Below are 21,131 nucleotides of genomic sequence, written 5' to 3'. Positions count from 1 at the left end.
AAAATAAAGGGACAAAGAGTCTGGAAATTCCATTCGAGTACATCATTGTTGATTATGCATTCATGCAATGAAAGAGAAACAAACAGGGTATAGGTCAAAAGTACCCATTCAAACATTTGTGCTCTTAACCACACAAAGATTGAATGAAAATAAAAATGAACCATGGGAATGCACGGTTTTTGGCAGCTTGTTCACCCTTTGAGTCCTTACGAGCTTGAAAGGATTATTACCAGCATATATTTTCCCCATACAAATACAGTAATACCGTAGAGCCTAACTAAAAACATCGTCTGCTACTGCAGAGCGTAAAAATTTAGCTGACGTCTTTTACACGAAGACATTAACAATAAGAAACAAATAATATTGATGTTTCTATACGCAATACATTGAAATATGTATAATCAATCTTGTCACATGCGACACAATAACTCATAAAATGGCAAAAAAAAAAAAAATGCCATTAGATCACAGTAAAGGTAAATAGTATCGCGTAGTGTCAGTTTTGATATCATTTTGGATAAATATGTCGCACAGTTGAATCAGCTGATATCGCATGAAAGCAAACACTGCAGCCAGCTAACATTTTATCTTCATAGCTAAGATCAATAGAAAAACTTCACACCGTATCTGGATCAATGCGCACACACAGTGTGACCCGTTTTTACACTAATATATCAACCAAATATGGATCGTGCTTTTATGGCAAACTTTATCTTTTGTGTCTATACTGTCCGTTCTCGGCGTTGTTAATCATGTTGACCTGGACTCTTGTTGATATGAAGCGTCATTCAATGTTTAATATTTCATGACAGATAATGTAAACCGCCATTGTCATTTTAATATTTGCCTTATCATTATTGTATGTCTGTTTTCAATTACTTTCAATATGGGCATCATTGCTGGTATCGATTTTTATCATCAGGCGATGACGCATACATGTACCAGGCAATGTGGGAAATTGATATATTTGGAGGACAACGAGTTTCAAGAAATTACTATTTTCGATTCTAGTTTTATAAAATCACCTTACTCAAAAGATTCTATATAAAGACATATTTTATATAAAAACATTATAACGATTTTCATAAAAAAATAAAATTGCCCAATAGAGCAAGGACTTACAAACTATAATAAATAATTCTTACGTTTTAATATAAAGACAAATCTAATTTTTTTTAATCTTTTCATCCGACTGCCGTAATGAGACTGGCCCCAGTTTCACAAAGGTAAACCAAAGCCTACATGTACTCTGTTACTGACCGAGTTTGTTTCACAAACAATCGAAAATCTTATATTTGCCGCCTATCCCTCGTGCGTGAGAATATTCAAATATATAGCAATTGCGTCTCTGGGGCGTGAATGATCATTTATACACAATACAACCAGGCAAAATGAAAACTAAGTTTGTTGTTAACTTAATTCGATAGTTTATCCTCGGTACTAATGGATTCAAGATTAATTAAAGTAATGACAAAATATCATCTTGTATTGGGACGTCACCATCAGACATCAAGCGGACAAAAAAAGGAAAAAAAATTTTTTTAGTTATCTTAATTTCCAAGATGAGTTTTAGATGGGTTTTTGCTGATTTATATTGATTTAAGCAGCTCCCAATTATAAGTAAGCTAATATTTCTAGATAGTTGCTGAAATTCAGATAGATAAAACTTGGCTTTTTAATTTGTTGTGAAAAACAACTCAATAAGTCACGCAGTAAATTTACTAAATAACATTTTAGCCACAGAAGAGGACTTTAAATTTTCTGTGAGACGGGCCTGATTTTGGGAAACGCAAGGTTCGTTTTCATTTTCGGCAGGCGCGACAATCTCCACTGAACCAGAGGAGTCTGTGTAATGGGCTACACAGTGTTCCGTTTCTTCTTCTGCCTGGTGTATAACATCGTTAGCTGGAAGTATAAAACAAACGTCGTGCAAAAGAAGTGGGAAACATTTATGAATTCAAACAAAAGATTAAAGTCACATACAAAACCTGTAAATAACAACACTTTAAGATACAATTTAGCTTTTTTTCCACAGAAATGGGCAAAAGTTTTTGTATAGTTAAATAGTCTTATTAAAGTAGCTTTGTCTGGATTAGGTAAACGAGTCACACTGATACAGATGTAGGCCTATAGGGTGTACAAAAATTGCCTTTGTGTGTGTGTGTGTGTGTGTGTGTGTGTTATTACTTACTGGGGGTTTTCACAGGATTCCAAACTCGATATACCAGTACAACAGTTATTATCAGTCCAAAAACATGAACTGATAATACCGCTATTACAGTCTGCACGACATTCACGCCGACATTTCTCACAGCACTTGTTTGGTTGTCTGTCGTTTGAATATAATTAAGAAAAATTAAAGGAAATGATATTGGATACACTAAATAAACAAATAAATAAATTAACTAATAAATAAATAAAACAGTGAGGAGTTGCTCTTGAAAATGAAAAACATTTATAAAGAAATCGGTATAAGTTTCGAGAGAAGAGAGAGAGAGGGATTTTGATTATCATCACAGAAATTTCTGTAAGTCATCTGTTGAAAGTGGACTACTTACGGGTATCTTTTGTTGTAAATGGGATGTCCACTTCGGCACTGTCAACGACGTATTCGACAAGTTTCACTCTGCACTTGTATATACCGGTAAACTTTTCTACGGAATGGATTGAAGAGCACTTCGAATTATAGGGGCAGTATGTGCACTCTTGGCATGTGAGAGCAGAGCGTGATATTTCGGTTCCATTTAGCAAGAGGATCGTTTCAACAGGTTTTGGTCGGCCGCCACTGACAAAGCACGTAATGGTAGTGTTGGATGAGTCGTTGTAAGTCGCAATCATAGTAACATTTGGGTCAGCTAAGGAGAAAAGATAAGGTCCAAAGTTTTAAAAATGCCACTCTAGCAATCCCATTTATTTGATAAATCCGAAAGCATTCCGTAATAAAGGAAAAAGATGTTTGAATAAAAACTAACTTAAGGGATAAATATTTTTGTAAAGGTCAGTCGGTTTGTTAAATGAATAAATCAACAGATGTAAAATTTGTTTCGATGTTGATTTCAGCATGGGTTATATAAATATATTGCCACAATATTTTCAACAGAAAAACAGCAACGAGAATTACACATAGTTGTAGGTAATAACCTTGCTACAAAACCTACCCGTTGTTTCTAACTGTTTCCGTAGTATTTGAATTTCGTCCCATTTTTCGTCAATCACAAAACGGCACTCGTAGGTCCCATCATCGAGGCGCCTTTTGTTTCTAAAGGAAAACGTGGCAGTAATGTTGGTTGGGCCTGGTACACGCACATGTTCTGGTCTGATTGTTAAGTTCATTCCTGGGTCACATTGGTTTACCTCCCAGTGTGCCTTAACCCACTGACAAAGCAGAGAATTATTCTTTTTGATCATGACGTTCGCCGACGACCTGCCTGCATTTTCCCCAATAAACAGTGACCATTGAAGTTTGGCAGTTCCATTCACAGGCACAAACACGGTATTTATGTCTGTGGGTTCTTCCAAAGCCACTGAAGACAAAACCGCTGGAAACAAGTTTTGATATCAGAGTGAATGTTTTGATTCATCCAGTTGTTTTAAATTAAGATAATGTTAAAAATGAAATTCTCTCTTATACTATAGCTTTCATGTACGTTTTGAAACGGAGTTCACAATATTTCAACCTTCATCAGCCCTGTTACATAAAACCTTCAATAGTTGTCATGGGTGTCACGTTTGAAATCGTAAATTATCGCATGGAAATTTAACCGTGTGGGTGCGTGTGCGTGTGTTTAAAGCGAGTGTGCATCTTAAACAGTGATGCATAATTTCTTTTAAGACATTATATTAATATAATAATAATAATAATATTATTTTGATCGGTATTTTCTTTAATCAATTTTTCGGACACTGTTTTACGGTGGGTAATGCCGCCCCTGTTTTGATTACAATTTAATGTCAATTTTATACAAGATTGTGGCCTTAGACGCAATCCCCTTTATGACGCGAAATAATAAGTAGGAGTCGCCCAGGTGCCGTTATAACAGCCACTTGTGCTTCTACCGCACTTGTTGCATCATCTTGACCAATCATTACGCGTCCCAATTAGCATGTGACCACACAATTATTCGTCGTGATCTTAGCAAAGGGCGTATTCCCAGAGCTTTTAGATCGATCTATCCCCGCGGGGAATCTCACTAGATTACTGTCCGATAATCCGGCTTAAATGTTTGGATCGATCTAATCTCTGGAAATGGGGTCAAGGACGTCATATCGCATCCAGCCGAGGTTACAGTATTGTACGCTTATAAACGCTAACAACTGGGTTATGTACGCTACCCTCTACCAGGGTCACAAATGGGGGTTTCACTATACATGTATATCCACATATGTCTCTAGCTAATTCATGACATGAATTTACATGCTCTACATTGTACCAGTACCTGTGTGCTGAAGAAAAGCGACCATTATTAATCTGAGATCCTGGTCCCAGTACAGTTTAAATGTACTATTTTCAGCCAAAGGAACAGTGTAACTATCATTAGCCTCGGTCCCAAGACGATTATACGACCTTTGTGCACTCTGGCAGTTGAAAAAATCTAAATTCAGCTCACCTGGACCCAACCAACAATTCAAAATCACCAGTAGTAAAATTGCCTGAACCATCTTGTCGAGTTACCTTCTTATCTGTGTAACGATACCGAAAATAAAAAATCCAAAATTAACGTACGATGATGTACGTGGTGATTCCCCACACTTCCATTGTATATGTAGGTGACTCATACAGTGTACATGAACATGTCACAGTGTACGTATGTCGTACTGATGACCCCAGTACCTTGCAATTGCAATATTGCTCTTGTCCTTGTATTGAGAGAAAGCTAGTACATGTTAAAACGGCGAGGGGAACAATTCAAGCACCTTCATTAATTCTGTAAGGTTGGTGACACATTTGTAGGACGCTCGAAAGTACCGGTATGCGTTGCACTGAACTGGAATGGATTCGGTGGAGTGCTACCAATCTGAAGACCAAATTGCATTTTTATCTTCGAAATGAAGGCAAACGCTGCATCCACTTTAACTGGATAAAACCAATACAAGAGCTGTATTTGGTGAGTCACATACATTCTTAGTCTTATGTATCTATACTAAAATGTTAAACGAAATATGTACTGGGGTACAGGTACAGTGTGTGTCATATAAATCTCTGGTAATACTTTATACTGTCTGACCTTAGTCAGTAAAACGGCGAATCTTTTTCATCAATGCAGTATAAACACTACATATGGCTAGATGAATGATTAATTGTTGTTATAACAGAGTCCGTAGCATGCTTTTGAGTTAAAATGGCAAGATCGTGCCTTTATTCGTCTTACTTTGTTTTCAAGTTAACTGCTACAGTGCATGTGCCGTAATGGGAATGTGTCGATAAGACTAAGGTTGAGCTTTATTGAACGTCTTATATTCACTGGCGAATACAGGATATGTAACAAACATTCGGCCCAAAGGGCTTTTGGAATCAAGGTTTGTAGCCATGTTGTAGATGTGCAACTTCGCCCCAACATATATGTGAACAGGTAAAAATAAATACTGTCAATACTCTTAATTGAAAAGTGACGTGGAATTTCCACTTTTTACTATGTCTGCGTGTAATTGAAAGCGAAAGACAAGCAATGAATTCTTTCTTAACCAAACAAAACTCACATAGCAATAAAATGGACCTTGGGAACGCATTGACTTTATTTTCACAAGTACGTTTGCCTTTTTTGTGAACTCCAATAAAGGGCAATGTTGTTGGCTTCAAAAGACTATTTTCAAACTCAATATGAAATGTGTGATGGTTTACCTGTTAACAAATCCACCACGCATGCATCACTAACTCAGTTGACCCTGAGTAAAGAAATAGCATATGTGTCAGTACGTCAGCATTTACCCTCAAGATTTTCTTTACGAAGGCATTAGCAGCAAAATCCTTATTTACGTATCCCATCTAGACACCGCAATGTTAATCCGATCTTTCCACATTCGCCATGAAAAACTACATACAAAGTATACAACCACAAAATCAATGCAAACTATTATAGTACGTCAACTGCAAGCATCACAAGTTACCACCACAGCTAAATCAGCTGATCAATATTCAGGTTCGTGATTGCTAATCCCAGGATCGGTTGACCTACTATATTACAGTTGTGCCTGAATTGATCGACAACAAGCCTAGGCTTAAGATTCACAATATGGTAGATCAAAACGCATTGTGTTATATTTTTATACTTTGACACACGCCTATAACATTGCAGGTGTAGAAATGAATAACCATTTCTATTAAAAATAGCTATGAGTTTTAAGGGATAACGCCTGTTCGTAAGAAATCCATTTTACAATAAATACATTTTCAACAACTCATAGAAATATAAGCAATTCTGCTTTACCACCAAAACGGAGGTAAATGCTATAATTGTGGAATTTGTGCTTGCCATCACATCGCCTGACCTCCATAGATGGCTTTACTTTGTAATAATTTCTCCAGAGAATAAAACAAAAAAAAAAACTTTTTAGAAAACAACAGGGACTAACTTTGAATGTCAGAATGGATTCATTAACAATTGGTTAAGGACAGGGAAATTGTCCTTTACTCCTGGAAAATTCATTTTTTGAATGGTTGATTAAGATGTGTCCTTATTTGATTAGCGTACTGTTAATAGAATAAGCACAAATAATTTCCTTTACAGAACCAAAAAGAAGTGGAATTTTTCACAAAAACAAAAAGAACTTGAATTCTTCATAGTATTTAGGAGGCGTAAAAATGGAAGGATAAAAGCTGAAGATAGATTTTTATGTTCTTTATCCATCACAGCATGAGGGCAATCAATGCAACTGGATGTCACTGCATCACACACAAAATGGCTATATATTTATCTTTTTTGTTACAGGTTTGATCAATACACATGTATAAGGGCTTTAAATAACAGTGTGCTTGCGCTCACACACACATTCAGTACATGTATGTACAAACTACAGAACCTGTCTATATCCCACAGCGAATATTTGTACTAGGTATTTTTTACTTCTGTAATATCTGTTCTCGGTGTTCGTCGTCTTGTATTGAAATTTTGATGATATGAACCATCATAATCTGATTAATATTTAACGATATATGCTGTTAACCGCCTGTCCTTATCAACATTTTCCTTATATTTATTGTGTGCCTGTTTTCAATTATTTTCAATACGGGCATCATTTCCTGGTTTCAGTTTTGAAGGTTTTTTTTGTTAGTACGTGCACGAATCATCAGGTCGATAATGCAAACCGCGCGTTGTCGGAAATTAAATTTGAGGACGAGTTTCAAAGCATCCTCACATTTAATTGTCGTTTTAAGTTTTATTTTTTTCGGGGGGGGGGGGGGGTAATTGGCAATCAAGATTACAGTTGAGCATGAAAATTAACATTAAGACTCCCGTAACTAAACTAGCCCCTGTTTCACAAAGAGCTAGAAAAAACAGATAACTAAAATCAACTAGTTGATACACAAAGGATCTTAAACTCTATTTTGTCGACTGTCGATAGCTTTCAAAGCCCCCTCCTTTAAAGAATTCTTAAAAAACGGGAGGTTGAAAATATTCGAAGATATGATTGTTGCGTCTCTCAGTCGTGAATAATTGTTAATCAACAATACCACGAGGCAAAATGTTAACTTAGTTTAGCGTAAATCGATAATTTAACTTCGATACTACTAGATTTAGGATTTAATTACATACCAGTACAACATATATTACCAGGTTAAAGGCAAAAACTGATAAAACTGTTAAAACATCCTGGACAACATCCAATATTTTATTCATACAAAATAGAAACCACATTACAAAAGACACTTTAAGTTTGACATGTGCATACAATTAACAAAAGCAGAAAAACCTCTCAAAATAAATAATTTTGCATAACACGCAGGTTTTCAAGTAATTATGATGATAAAAATAATAAATAAACCATAAATGAATAACTATAGACCGTAAGGTTGTTTCGATACTTTATGGAAAGTTCCATATATATATATAAAGAAGAAGTTTAAAATGATGCTATAGTTGCTATAGTGCTAGAGTAAAAACCATTTTCTATTTAAAAAAGTGCTCATTAAATTGCCACATGTTGAAACCCCGGTTTCTTTACTAGATGGTGACGTAATTATAGCGCATTGAAGTTTATTCCTTTTTATCTCCATCGAGATATTTTTTCACCAAAGGTTAATGCGTGATCAAATATATAACTTTAAAATCAAGTATGGTCATAAAATAACGATTTTAGGACAACAGCGCAGTGAAACGTACGGATATTCGTGTGAATGTTGATTTAATAATAATTAAAAATATGAATATCCACCACGATGTATTAAAACCAACAATTATTATTACCAAAGAGTAGTCATGTAATCTAGGCAGCTCGATTTTCGTCTCCCTCACCTATTCAATTCGGGCTGGGGACCGACTTTGGCTGGTTTAAGACGGCTGTTTCAGAAACTTTGTCTGTTCTAAACCGAACAGGTTCCTCTGGGTCATCTGTAACTTGGATGCCAGGTTCACTGTACTCGATATTAAGGACACAAACTTGTTCCCTTTCTCCCCCTCTGTAAACATGCGTAACTCGATCTGTAAAACAATGATGCTGTGTAGTACTTTAAAGAGAAGGAAACATGTTTACATGTTTTGCAGCAGGCGAATGTACAAAGCCTTCCACAATATTATCTCGTTGCAACTGTCAACACGTTATGTCATAACAAAGCTTAGTTGAAACAGAAAATGGGTGCAACGTTTTTTAAAGTCCCATCAAAGTAGCTATTTTTAAAAGGTATAAGTGAATCGGTCAAACCGAAATGAGTGTAACTTACCGTAGCTTTTCACGTGTTTCAATATTTTCCACGCTAGCATTATTGCCATTACAATTACCATTACTATTTCTATTGTTAAGGCAATGATAAATGGTATGAAGAATTCGCCTCTGTAGCCTGTACAACCACAGTCATTTCTCACAGGACCTGGTCCCCTTGTTTCGTTTTCTGCCGTTAACGTTGAAACATTAAAAAAGAGAAATGTAAAAAAAACATTATAAAAAACATAAATATTATTTTTAGTTTCGTTTTTTATGTAACCAGCGCTATTTATGTAACCAGCACTATTGTGTGAGCGTTTGTGTTAATGTGTGTGTTTGTGTGTGTGTGTGAGAGAGAGAGAGAGAGAGAGAGAGAGAGAGAGATTGTAATATCACAAAATGACACTGCTCATTTTCACCTTTTCTTCCAAATGGGATGTCCACTTCAGCACTGTCAACAATGTAATCGGCATGTTCCACTCTACACTTGTATTGACCGCCTGAGTTTTCGATAGAATGGACTGAAGAGCACTGAGATGCCTCATTGCCATCTGTGTTCCCTGCTTCTTCTTGACATTTAAGTCTGGAACGAGATATTTCAGTTCCATCCTTTATAAGGATCGTTTCAACAGGCTTTGGGCGGCCACCTCGTGCATGGCAGATGATGTCGGCGATGCAGGTGTTGCTGTAAGTAGCGTTCAAGGTCACAACTGGTTCAACTAAGAAAAAAGGATAGGGCTTTATGCTGTTTAAACGTAAAGCAATAACAAACTCATTTATTTGATCAACCTTACGATATGTTTAATAATCACACGTTTCTCTTTTTTTATACTAGAATACATACATTCATTTTCATAATAAGTTTTTTTCTCAAATATATAATACTGCAGACTTGCATAATTATAATAGAGGCTTTCGAATGGCTATATCAAAATACAAAGAAATTGTACAAAGTTAACCAGATTTTTCAAATAACAAAAAGGAAATGGAATATATTCTGGTTAATTGCTTAATGAAATGCTAATTTTGAGGTTAAATTTATACTTTTGTATGCAATTAATCAAGTGAAACTAATGATTCTGATAGATACAAGTAACCAACCACATGTATTACATATTAGCAGATGAAAGCATCTGCATCAGTAACTCACCCTTTGTCACTAAATATTTCGGATACACTTGCATCTCCTGCCATTTTTCGTCAATCACTAAGCGACCCTCGTAGGTCCCATCATCGACAAGACTCTTGTTCCTCAACGAAAACGTAACATTAATGTTGGTTGGACCCGGTACACGCACTTGTTTTGGGCTGATTGTTAAGGTCATTCCTGGGTCGCATTGGTTTACCTCCCAGTGTGCCTTTACCCACTGACAAAGCAGAGCGCCTCTCTTTTTGACCATGAAGTTCACCGACGACCTGCCTGCATTTTCCCCAATAAACAGTGACCACTGGAGTTTGGCAGTTCCATTCTCGCGCACATACACGGTATTTAGTTCATCTTGTAAAGCCGCTTCCAAATGACTAGCTGAAACGAAGTTTGATATTGCAAGTAATTTTTATGTACAGACACAGATCGTCACCCGCGTCTGTCGTTGTCGCCTTCGTCGTCGCCGTGCTCTTTCACCGAGTTTTACCTTTTGGCTTGAAAATTTACGGAACTGATGAATATTCATAATACGCAGGTCAAGTTAAAAAAATCAGCATGAGCGGACCATTTTTATATAAGTTATGCTGTTTTTTTCTCACTTTTTTCAACATATATGCAACACCGATAACACGATAAGTGGAATACTATTTTATTTTTTGGCTTGAAACTTACAGAACTAATAAATATGCATGATATGCAGGTCTAGTTCGAAAATCCGCATGGTCGGGCCATTTTCTTAAAAGTTATGCTGTTTTTAGCTTTTTTCGGCTTATATACAACACTGATAACACATTTCAAAGAAAATTGATAGGCCTATTGTCTTGAAACATTCAGGAGTGATTAATATTACTAAAATACAGATCAAGTTAGAAAATAAGCTTTACCTTTTGTGTATATATGGTTTTTCTTAATTCTTGGGCATGTTAACATTCTCATTCTTGAACTTATGAGGTACCTAAAAGTGTTCCTTGTACATTTACCGCATCTTAACAATATTTTATTTGATTACATAAGAATGATGGTTAACCCGTTATCGTGTATTGTGTAATAGTGTCAAAAATGGAAATAAACTCATATCATTAATGTTTGTCAGATTCAATCATTCACGATGTTCAGAATCTCAGAATGGGGTAAATTGGACATTTAAAATTGTTCTATTGATATTTTCCCATGCCAACAACTTTCTTAGTTCTTCATATAAAAATGACAGTAAATTGATTTTTTGTTTTATGTAAAATGTGGTGAAAGTGGAAATAAACTCATTTCAGTATAGTTATCTCTTGTTTACATTTTGGCATTTTCAAGGTGTTACTTTGAACTTCCATGGGCTTGAAGAGCTTTGTTATTCTGAATATCCATGACATTTTCATTTTATTATTAAAATTGATGGTCATTATGCTGTTAAACATTATGTAACATTGCATCAAAATGAAGAAAACCCCGTTTTGGGCACTGAGCTTCCACAAAGACCATTAAGGAAAAACCATGTCACTTACCCTTCTCAAACTTTCAGAAAGGTAACATACAGGTAGGACTTAAATTCAGCCTGAGTTGGAAAAGCTTCTTTTCTGTTGTACATTTTTGCAAAATTTTTATCTTTCACATATTGGCATTTACATTGTGGGACTTAAAACCCCAACGCATAAAGCCCAGTGGTAATCAAATTTTCTAAATGTAATATTGCATCAAAGATGACAAAAAAAACACTTCGTGCACTGCCACCACAAACGTTATGAAAAGAAAACTGTTACTTATTATATTTTCAACTTACAAGAATGATTATTACGATTGACATACAGCTCAAATGACAAAACCAGCTCTATCGGATTTTTTAAATTAAATTTATGCATCTATTTTTGTTTTTTCAAATTTTCATTTTTCTCATTTTGGCAATTTGTGAACTTGAACTCTCATGGGTCTGAAGCCTTATGCATTTACTTTCATCGGTATTACCTGTTGTGCAATATTACATTTGATGCTGTCTTTGCAGTTAGGAATAATGCATTATTGACAGGATCCTATTTTGTGCATTATTATTTTCTGCTTTTTTTCTCTGTACATTTGACAGCTTTGCTATCTTGTTAATATATTTCACCGCGTGTGAATGTGCGTGGATGTTTGCGTGGATGTGTGGGTATGATGCCACCTAGCAATTATTAAAGAAAGCTTTATTTATTTTACACGCTAAAGTTACTTTAACAGCACTGCGTAAATCTTGGGCAATCTATTTATCCTAACAGTGCGCCGCGTGAATACACCAAAAAGCGAGGGAAGGCAGTCATTTGTTTGACTTTTTGAATCATTTGTGCATCTGCTAAGGTTGTTGCGGGTATATGATGGGCAAGCGTGCTACATGCAATTACATGTTAGTGTTACTGTACTTTAGAGCATCAAGGAATTTGCCTAATTTGATCACTACTGAGCACTATCTATGACGCCTATGTTGCTACAGCTCACATCACATATAATTTGTCGCAGGGGCCGTGTGTTGAAATCTGATTCGTTGAAATGATGAAATGCGATTTTCAGTGCGCTTTTTATCAGTTTGTATTTATATGTACCCTTTTTAACAATGTTAGCAGCTACGGGTCACGGAGAGAATGTTTACATTACATACGGGAGCCGTGCCATTTCTCCAACATAACCTTCAGGTCACATATGGGAAAATCAGTTTGTCGGTTGAATAGTTAGCTCATGGAGCTCTTTCACAAAGACACCACACACTCTGAAAGGCGCTTGCCTTTGTCTCGAATGGAAAGGTTAGGAGTATCATCGAATTAAAATATGTACACAATAATGTGGGAAGAGGTACAACCAGGCACAGAAATTTAATGAAATCTGTGTGTATAGATTGTGATATTCGTAGAAATATATAAACGGACAAAGATACTGTGATAGTAAGAATAACTTTTAAAAATTGAATTTGAATGAAACAGTTTATACTGGTGATCTATAATAGTTTTCTTATACTCACGCCTTCTTAACTATAATCCTCCATTTACCCTTCTTAAACAGTCCTTTAAATTACATTTTAAATGTTTTCATATTTATTTTGTAGGTGCAGCACATAATTCTTCTGGGTCGCTTAAGAGTGCAGCGCTTTCCCAAAGATCATGAAGGTAAAAGAAAGAGAAGAGAGAAAGAGACATATTAAATTATACTTGTATAAACACTAATTTGTTTTAAAGAGTCATTGCCCTATATTTTCCCAGAATGAAGAGATTATCTATATGCGATTTCACAGACTACACATCTATAACCAACAAAGGGCATTTTAAAGTGCATCTTTTACCTGATATTAATAAGGTTTCTACCGATAATTGAATCTTTAATTTTGTGCAGCACATGAGGTCACAGGCATGCTCTTAGAATATTTAGTGCACAGATTACAAACTATGTTTGATTATTATATTGTGGTCCAACATTAAGAGGTTTGTAGCAAAGTATCTTAGGGTGCTTTCCCAGAGATTTATATCGTTCTTAAGATTAAGAATTAGATCGACCTAACTCCCTGGGGGTTCACGCTAAATTGCAGTCAGCCGAGCGGGCACCTTAGTTAATTACCCCCTTACAGCTTTTAGTAGGCGGGACAGACGCTTAAGCCGGCCAAGCTGACAGTAATATAGTGAGACTCCCCACAGGGATAGATCGATCTAAAAATCTATGGAAATGGGGTGTTAGCTCTATCGTCTAACCCCAAAAAGGAACATACGTGTACAGCAGTGGAAACGTATGAAGCAGTTATATTTTGAGCGACTTTAGTTTGCTTGTCACTGAATATTGTGAAAAGGTGGGGGGGATAATACACCCTTTTGACAGTAAAATAAGCATTTAATAAACAACATGTTTTTTTCCATTCGAGGCCCAAATATTATATCAGAATATTATATCAGAAATATCAAACATTCTAGAAATCACAAAAGGGACTTTGACTACAGCGATGTGTTGTTGCGATGTCATTTGAAATATGCTAAATTTTCCTTTAGGCTAGATTTTAATTTTGTGAACACAACAAAATGAAAAGCTTTTACTAGAATTCTCATTGGAAGACTACTTTTGGACATATTGTTTTAACAATTAACAATATTAAAATGTTCATCAGAAATCTTCTTAATGGTAACTTCCTATTTTATGCCTTGTTTTTGTATACAGAAATATATACAGTGTATGTAATCCCATTTAATTTGTAGCAGTTTTCTTATATACAATTTACAAAATAAATATAGAAATTTGAAATCAATGTTGTTTGTCTCATCTTAAAATCAATATGAAATCAACTTATGGTAAATGTTGATAAATCTAATGGCGAATCAATGTAGACCAACGTTGAATATTAAAACTTTGAAGCAATGTCGTGTGCCTGCTGTGTTTGTTCGACAAAAATAGACATTGCATTTAAACCATTCAACAACCAATCCGCCGTCACGACCAACAACACTATGCAGACAGGGTAAATGATCCGTTTCAATGCAGAATGTAAGTTTCCCAGTACTTGTATCTATACAGGTATATCTGTTTCTCATATTTTCATATTTTCAAGATAAAATTAACGTCTACAGAGGCATACACTTTCATACACCTAAAAGACTCAATTTCTTGCAGCACCATTCAATCCAATGTTGACATACAGAACTAGTACATCGATAAAATTGATATTCATCTTACCTAGTATTACCAATATCAACCAGTAAACTTTATGTGTTTGTTTCACCTTCTCCAGTTTGGTACTGCTTTTAAGGTAAATGGAAAATACCAGAAACATATCTGCAATGTTAGCGAAAAACTCCAACAGGTCTTGCACAACGCATAATTTCTCTACTTGGGAGCATTCACTACGAGAAGAGCCGAGGTCTAGTAAGGCCGCTACCTAAATATGGCGGACCTACATGAAAGGAAGCTCAATTCAACCGGTCGAGGGACAACGCGTGGGGGGAGCGTATGAGAGGCGGAGAGACCATTAAAATATTAGCGGTCTTCTTTTCATGTAGGTCCGCCATATTTAGGTCGCGGCCTTACTAGACCTAGGCTCTTCTCGATGTGAATGCCACCCTTGACTGGTTATAAAACCATTGTCGTAAAATCGCTACAAGTTTTTGAAACCGCGTGCATTAACTTAAAAAACGTAAAACGACATTAGAGCGCCAAACTACATAGTCTTCCATTAAGCAAAAATAGCATGAAATTTTCAATACGAATGTCGTTAAATCCCCTAGGCCTCTATAGAGTCAATAAAAAAAGAGAGAGCTTATGAAACTAAGTCAAACCCACTCGCTTTAAAAATTCTAAATAAAATAGATACAGCCAATAAATCACCCTCAAACTCACCCCACTTACACAAAACGTCCTAGGCTGCATCGTCCAGTTAATCGTTTGTAAATCCCACTCTGAGATCGGTAGGAATACCGCGATAAACGCTTAGACGTACGTATTTTGGCAAGACACGTTTTGAACAAATGCGTCACATTTATCTATGCGTTCTCAGTGTGACTGATAACTTCTCTACCGCAATTGGCATGTGCATACATGTATACTGTACAGGGGTAATACCGTAATCCTTCTTGTCCATTTATTTCAATCGTATCAAAACGTTTGATATTCAATTTTCATAAGTGTCATAATTTTGTCGATTTATTGAAACCATATTTGTACAAAGTGGGTTAGCATAAGTGAAGCAAAAACCAGTATGAAAGTCAACTGCCTTTTTAAGTGAGGCAAGACATTGATTATAACCTTGATAAAGACATTATGCAACAAGGCCAAGGAGTTCTATCAACTCGAGTGTGAAAACAACACATTCTTTGTCACTTTTACAAGACAATGGAGGCGAGCAAGTGGAGTAATTACAATATACAATCAAAGGGAATTTAGTTTAGGAAGCTTACTTCGGGTCAGCCCTTTGCTTGTTCGAAGGAGAGAGGTAAATATCGGGACGCGACCTTCGTGTGTTCGTGTAAATGTGTGAAAGACAGGCAACGGTCTTGAATCGATGTTGATATTGTTTGTAATCAATATTGTAGTATACCCCCTTCGCCTACATGTAAACGTGTTAGTTTGCCTCATGTTCACTATATTTCTTTCAGGTGGATCAGACAAGGAGTTGAGATCGATAAAAGTAGAGGTTAATCTAAACAATTAAGTGCATTTTTTGTGAAATGACCTAAGTGATGTGCATGTACCTAGCATGTATAAATTCTTGAATTTTTAAAGTGTAAAATCTTTTATACACTGCCTCATATTTATATTAGGCCACACTTTTTTATTTTTATGGATGACATCCTCTGGGTACCCCAAAATCGGTGCGAGAGGGCGAAAAAAAAAAACAGTCCAAAAAAAAATACTGCTTAAGTAAAGGAATGCTGTCAGTACACAGCTGGAAACACAAAATTTACCTCAGAAACACGTATCAAACTAACAATATGTCTTTATCCATGCTCTCAAAATATTAAAGCATTGAGAATACTTCGTAGAAATGTAAAAAAAAAGTCATGAATAGATATACTTCAAATTACCAAATCTATTTCAGGTTGTATCATGCATTTTGTTGGTATAGCAATCGATAAAACAAATATCAAACGAACAGTGTGTCTTTATTTTGTATTAAAGCATTTTGAACACTTCACAGAAATTTTTAAAAAAATGATGCAAAGATATGCTTAATACTACCAAATCTATTAAAGGTCATTTCGGACGATGCCATTTTGTCTACTTCGACTCACATGAAGCAGCCAAACTGTCAGGTGGCCTGTCCGACCTTCATCCCACCAAATACCTCTACGCCCTTGTCGACCCTTTTTTCGCTACAGAAAACCTGGTATGTGCTGCTTTGTACAGAATGTCACAGATATTTTTTCGGGCGATAATCGCTGGCTGCCGCAAACCTTTCGCACAATTGTAAAAAAGGTGATATCTCCATGCCTAATATCAATGGCATACCAATCCAAAACGACGGCACCCGTTCTGTTTATGACTTTTATTGTCGTGTAATTTGAAAGTAATCCTGGAGATGAATTTGATGGCAAAGCGGCCACATTTCCACGTGGCGATAATACGCATGCGCAGAAAGCTCATTTCCTTGGCAAATTCAATAACGTTTGCGACAACCCACTTCGTTGGGGGCTGGGGGGGGGTGATTTTTTTTTTTTTTTTTTTTTTTTTTTTTTGGAGAGCGGGCAAAAATCGGTGCGCGCGCAGGATGTCATCCATAAAAATAAAAAAAGTGTGGCCTTATATTCTTCATGCAGTTTTATACATGTAGCTGGGATAAACACTGTGAACTAGAAACAGGGTTTGTTAAGCTTTACTTAATTTACGACAATTTAAACAAAACCAGTCTGCAATTAAATCACCGACATCGTTATATTTTAACTTAATGTGATCATTTACACAGTAACACCAAGGAGTTATAACTCCTTGGTAACACAGATGATATGTATAAGTTGTCTGTCGTTCAGCACACAGTGAGAGTAGCCAAACAGTGACGATGATCAACCCAAGCACAATCTAGGCAAGTATTGTTTACATAATAGATCATGTTGAATAAACTTACGCTTTAATAAATAATCAGCACAAGGTTTGGTTATTGTCACTTAAAAGCTTTCGATCAAAGACGTTCAATGAAATCACAAATCATTTGACGATTAACAAATGGACGGGCTCAAGGGACATTCTTGTTTCAGCTAGGGGGACTTCAGGTAGAGGGTTCAGTGAAGGTGTTTCCTTGGGTGATAGCAGCATCACGCCCTAGGTCTAAGCAGGGAATTATATCGGATATAATTCCCTAGTCTAAGCGAGTTGAATAGAAACTTTTGTCCAAGCATCCTATACCAAACTACTGAGTTAGGACAAAGGTCTTTTTATATGTACTGTGCAATTACAAATAATAGATCATTTGCATACTTGATTGCCCCCCCCCCAGGTATCGCATGTATGTATTCTTACTTGAGTGATCTAAAACAAGTCGCTAGTGTTAACTGTTTGTAACTGTAGTAAAATATGTTCGACATGGCGTTTCTGCACGGCAGCCGGAGACACAGTAATTGTATGAGCATGGTTTAAGCTTGTTCGAGAGATAATAACAGTCGCGTTTAACAATAGAGAGCGAGCTATGGAAAGACCCCCCTCCTCTTTAACTGATGATTTACACTGTAAATTGACCATACTCTCACGTATTGAGTGATCAAAATGTCATAGGTCCCCCTGTTGCACGTTGGAGTTGGATTCTCCTTGCGCCTCTGTCAATGCACCTCATTTAATTTAAATATTATAATATAAATATAGTATAAGTAATATATTTGCCATGTATTGTTCCTTTTTGAAAATGATATTCGCTGTTTTTTCCTTATTCCTCATTCATTATCGTTCATGTTTTATAAATACTTGAACTAGTAAGTTTGTAAATAGATTATTCATTTATTAATAAATGCGTGTTAATCAAACAAACAATACTTAGTTCAATTTTTGACTACAGAAAATTTATATTGAATGAAATACCTGATAACAAATTTAACTAGCAGTTTTTTAGCAACACTAAAAAGAAAATCAGCTGCGCGTGCCAAACTAGTGAACAAAAGGACAGTTCGCTACGGGAGACAGTTTAGTGGCACGCGGTAGCATGGGTTCAAACCTCTTACAGCTATAATCCTTTCGCTAGAACAAACAATGGGGGCCTTCTGGCTGATGTATCGTGCTGTTAATTACACTTTGTTACAGCGGATTGTTGCACTCGCGCTGGACCACAGATACCGGCGTCATGGGTTTCACTCGCCTAAGATATTGTGTGTTATTACGGGTACGCCTAAACTATTGTGTTTTTTCGTTCGAATTTTGATGGGATTTAGACGGCTCCCCATTGTTTGTCCGCCCCCTTCTATTCACAGGATAGGTATTAAAACAATTCCAACATTTTTAAAACGTCGTACAACGGAAACAATTGTTATATATATATAGGGAAACAACCCAAACAGAAAGGGAAATGAAAGAAAATCTATTCATTAATAAGTATAAACCTACATTGAATAGATAAAAGCATTGGTAAAAGTTACAATTAAACACCCATTGTTACAGACGTCATATTTTAGCCTTTATGACATCACCTAGTAACAAATAAACAAAACCCCCTGAAGAAAAAAGAAACCGGTCGGGGCAAAAAAAGTTGCTGTTCTTTTTTCTTTTTATTATATATATAATATTACTCGTACAGGAAAAAAGTTTTTACTTTTAATATATATATATATATATATATATATATATATATATATATATATATATATATATATATATATATATATATATATATTACAGCCTTGACATTTAACCCTCAAGTGACCGAGTGGGGTCATTTACGACCCAAGCCATATGATTTAATGTGCCATCTCTTTATTTTTTATTCGAATTTTCTTTCCTTGCATGAGTTTGTCAGTCTACTAATCCTACACACTTTCACAGTTTTTTGTAGGGATCAACCAATTAGTGTGGCGTATACATCAAAAACTCTTGTGGGGTCATTTATGACCCCAAAGAGAAGCATTGGTTTTTAAATATTAGTTAAATTTTATTACCCACGCAACACTGACAGGAAAATCTCACATGCATGTGCTTCATGCAACCAGCCAGTGTGCCCAAAACATAGGCACAAATAAGTGGTTTGTGAAGATTGTGCTTGAAGTGTTACTAATAGTGCATCGCTAAATCTAATTTCAGTTGCTTTGTTGGAACTTGTTCTCATAACTGGGTCTCTCATTTTGACGGTTACAAATTTCGGGTATTTCGGAAATCTAAATTATTCTGTCGATATCATATTATACATATATTAACAAATTGTTTGTGTGGATTTTGTTTTATACACAGATGTGGTAGTAACATACATGTAGGTTGATTGAATGTGTTCTGAGTTGTATGACTTCCTTACCAGCATTAGGGTATTCCCTACTCAGCAAGTCAGCTAATTATTCTTATTGAAGATAGCAGGATGCTATCTCAACATAAATCAAAATATTTTTACTCAAAGTAATTTTGTAATGTACTTTTTTCATTAAGTGTGGCAAATTAAAAGAGAAATATTTCTGCAAGTGGAAACTGACAAGGACTGTCTAAATACCGGAGTAATGTTGTTCTTAAAATCTGTGCTTGGTTATTTCATGCAATAAAAGTATTATTACCAAATACTTATTACATTAGATCATTATAAAATACTTGTCTTAAATCCTGGGAGTAGTATGGGTGTGATAAAGCCTCAGCAGCCTTTTATAATAAAGATCCCTGTGCAGAGCACAATGTGGTCATAGATGACCCCACTTGGTCATTTCAGTCAGTAAAATAGCTTGGTCTCTTGAGGGTTAATATGTAATTTTTTTTCCAAGTAATTTTTTATCAGTTTTTCCCTATTTTGCTGAGTGATAAATGAAAATAAAGATTAAAATCGTGTTTTAATAACTTTAAATTATCTCTTTGATGTCATTGTGATATCAATTCATTGATGGAATTTGCCAGAGAAGCAAACAAAAACACATTGCCTATTAAATGTCATACGACTTCTATTAAAAGAGATATTTTGGCTCTCCATATTTTCCAAATTATCGTCTTTGAAAGAGTTATACGCTCCACAAAAGACCCTCATGTCAGTTGCTATAGTCACAGTAATGGTCGCTGTTACGCCTGGCCTCTTCTGGCTGTTGCCAGCGCTCTCAAGCGGCAAGGCATTCCTTGGGGTAGGTTTTTAGAGTTCAATCTGGAATAATATTCCAGGCATCGATCTAAAAGTGTCCAATCTGGTCCAGTTTTGTTGTAGGACATGTAGGCAGTTGATTCGGCGAGTAATGGCCTACCGAAATATTGTCTATGTGGTTCAAATCTGGCGATTTTGATGACCAGGGTAGCTGCTCATTCCCTTGGTTCTGTAAGTTATCTGCTCTTAAAAGTGCTCTGTGTGAACCTGCAACCTCACCGTGCAACCTAAAATTGTTCCTAAGGTGCCCCCTATCAAATGATAGTCAAGTGGTTCCGAGATTATTCCTTAATTTGATCTGGTTCAGGTTTTCGTCGATGACTACCATTGGTGTTTTGGCACCAATGTGGTATCCACTCCAAATACTGACGCTGTCAATCACCCTTTTCACTTTAGACCCGGCAT

The 21,131-nt window shown here is 35.9% G+C and overlaps 2 protein-coding genes across 4 annotated transcripts; both read right to left on the bottom strand.

Annotated features, from left to right (window-relative positions):
• Nucleotides 1–571: 571 nt before the first annotated feature.
• Nucleotides 572–6,123, bottom strand: LOC147760750 (uncharacterized). 3 transcript variants are annotated; one of them, XM_087017175.1, is made up of 5 exons: nucleotides 5,840–6,123; nucleotides 3,159–3,539; nucleotides 2,559–2,855; nucleotides 2,192–2,329; nucleotides 572–1,905 (listed from the first exon to the last, which is right to left on the bottom strand). In XM_087017175.1, the coding sequence occupies exons 2-5, from the start codon at nucleotides 3,406–3,408 to the stop codon at nucleotides 1,706–1,708; spliced, it is 885 nt and encodes a 294-aa protein (XP_086873301.1). In that variant the 5' UTR covers nucleotides 3,409–3,539; nucleotides 5,840–6,123; the 3' UTR covers nucleotides 572–1,705. The 3 variants fall into 3 exon arrangements, with proteins under 3 accessions (XP_086873301.1, XP_086873299.1, XP_086873300.1); XM_087017173.1 differs by lacking the exon at nucleotides 5,840–6,123 and adding an exon at nucleotides 4,608–5,162; XM_087017174.1 differs by lacking the exon at nucleotides 5,840–6,123 and adding an exon at nucleotides 4,437–4,574.
• A 1,668-nt stretch (nucleotides 6,124–7,791) lies between these two features.
• LOC147760749 (uncharacterized) lies at nucleotides 7,792–14,870 on the bottom strand. The gene is made up of 5 exons (XM_087017182.1): nucleotides 14,669–14,870; nucleotides 10,007–10,381; nucleotides 9,276–9,575; nucleotides 8,876–9,043; nucleotides 7,792–8,636 (listed from the first exon to the last, which is right to left on the bottom strand). The coding sequence occupies exons 1-5, from the start codon at nucleotides 14,763–14,765 to the stop codon at nucleotides 8,455–8,457; spliced, it is 1,122 nt and encodes a 373-aa protein (XP_086873308.1). The 5' UTR covers nucleotides 14,766–14,870; the 3' UTR covers nucleotides 7,792–8,454.
• Nucleotides 14,871–21,131: the final 6,261 nt, after the last annotated feature.

This window comes from Lingula anatina, chromosome 7 (assembly GCF_051362555.1).
Source record: "Lingula anatina isolate TDL-2025a chromosome 7, LinAna3.0, whole genome shotgun sequence".
NCBI lineage: Eukaryota > Metazoa > Brachiopoda > Lingulata > Lingulida > Lingulidae > Lingula > Lingula anatina.
The sequence above is the reverse complement of the archived record's forward strand: the minus strand, read 5'-3'. Positions and strand labels throughout refer to the sequence as shown.

Excerpts from the sequence above, each read along its gene's own strand:
- LOC147760750 (XM_087017173.1), bottom strand. The coding sequence starts at position 4,659 with ATGGTTCAGGCAATTTTACTACTGGTGATTTTGAATTGTTGGTTGGGT. Across the intron at positions 2,856-3,158 it reads GAAACAGTTAGAAACAACGG|CTGACCCAAATGTTACTATG; the intron begins GTAGGTTTTGTA and ends TTTTCTCCTTAG. Across the intron at positions 1,906-2,191 it reads GAATCCTGTGAAAACCCCCA|CTAACGATGTTATACACCAG; the intron begins GTAAGTAATAAC and ends TTATACTTCCAG.
- LOC147760749 (XM_087017182.1), bottom strand. The coding sequence starts at position 14,765 with ATGTTTCTGGTATTTTCCATTTACCTTAAAAGCAGTACCAAACTGGAG. Across the intron at positions 9,044-9,275 it reads CATCCCATTTGGAAGAAAAG|AAAACGAAACAAGGGGACCA; the intron begins GTGAAAATGAGC and ends CGTTAACGGCAG. Across the intron at positions 8,637-8,875 it reads GAAACACGTGAAAAGCTACG|ATCGAGTTACGCATGTTTAC; the intron begins GTAAGTTACACT and ends ATTGTTTTACAG.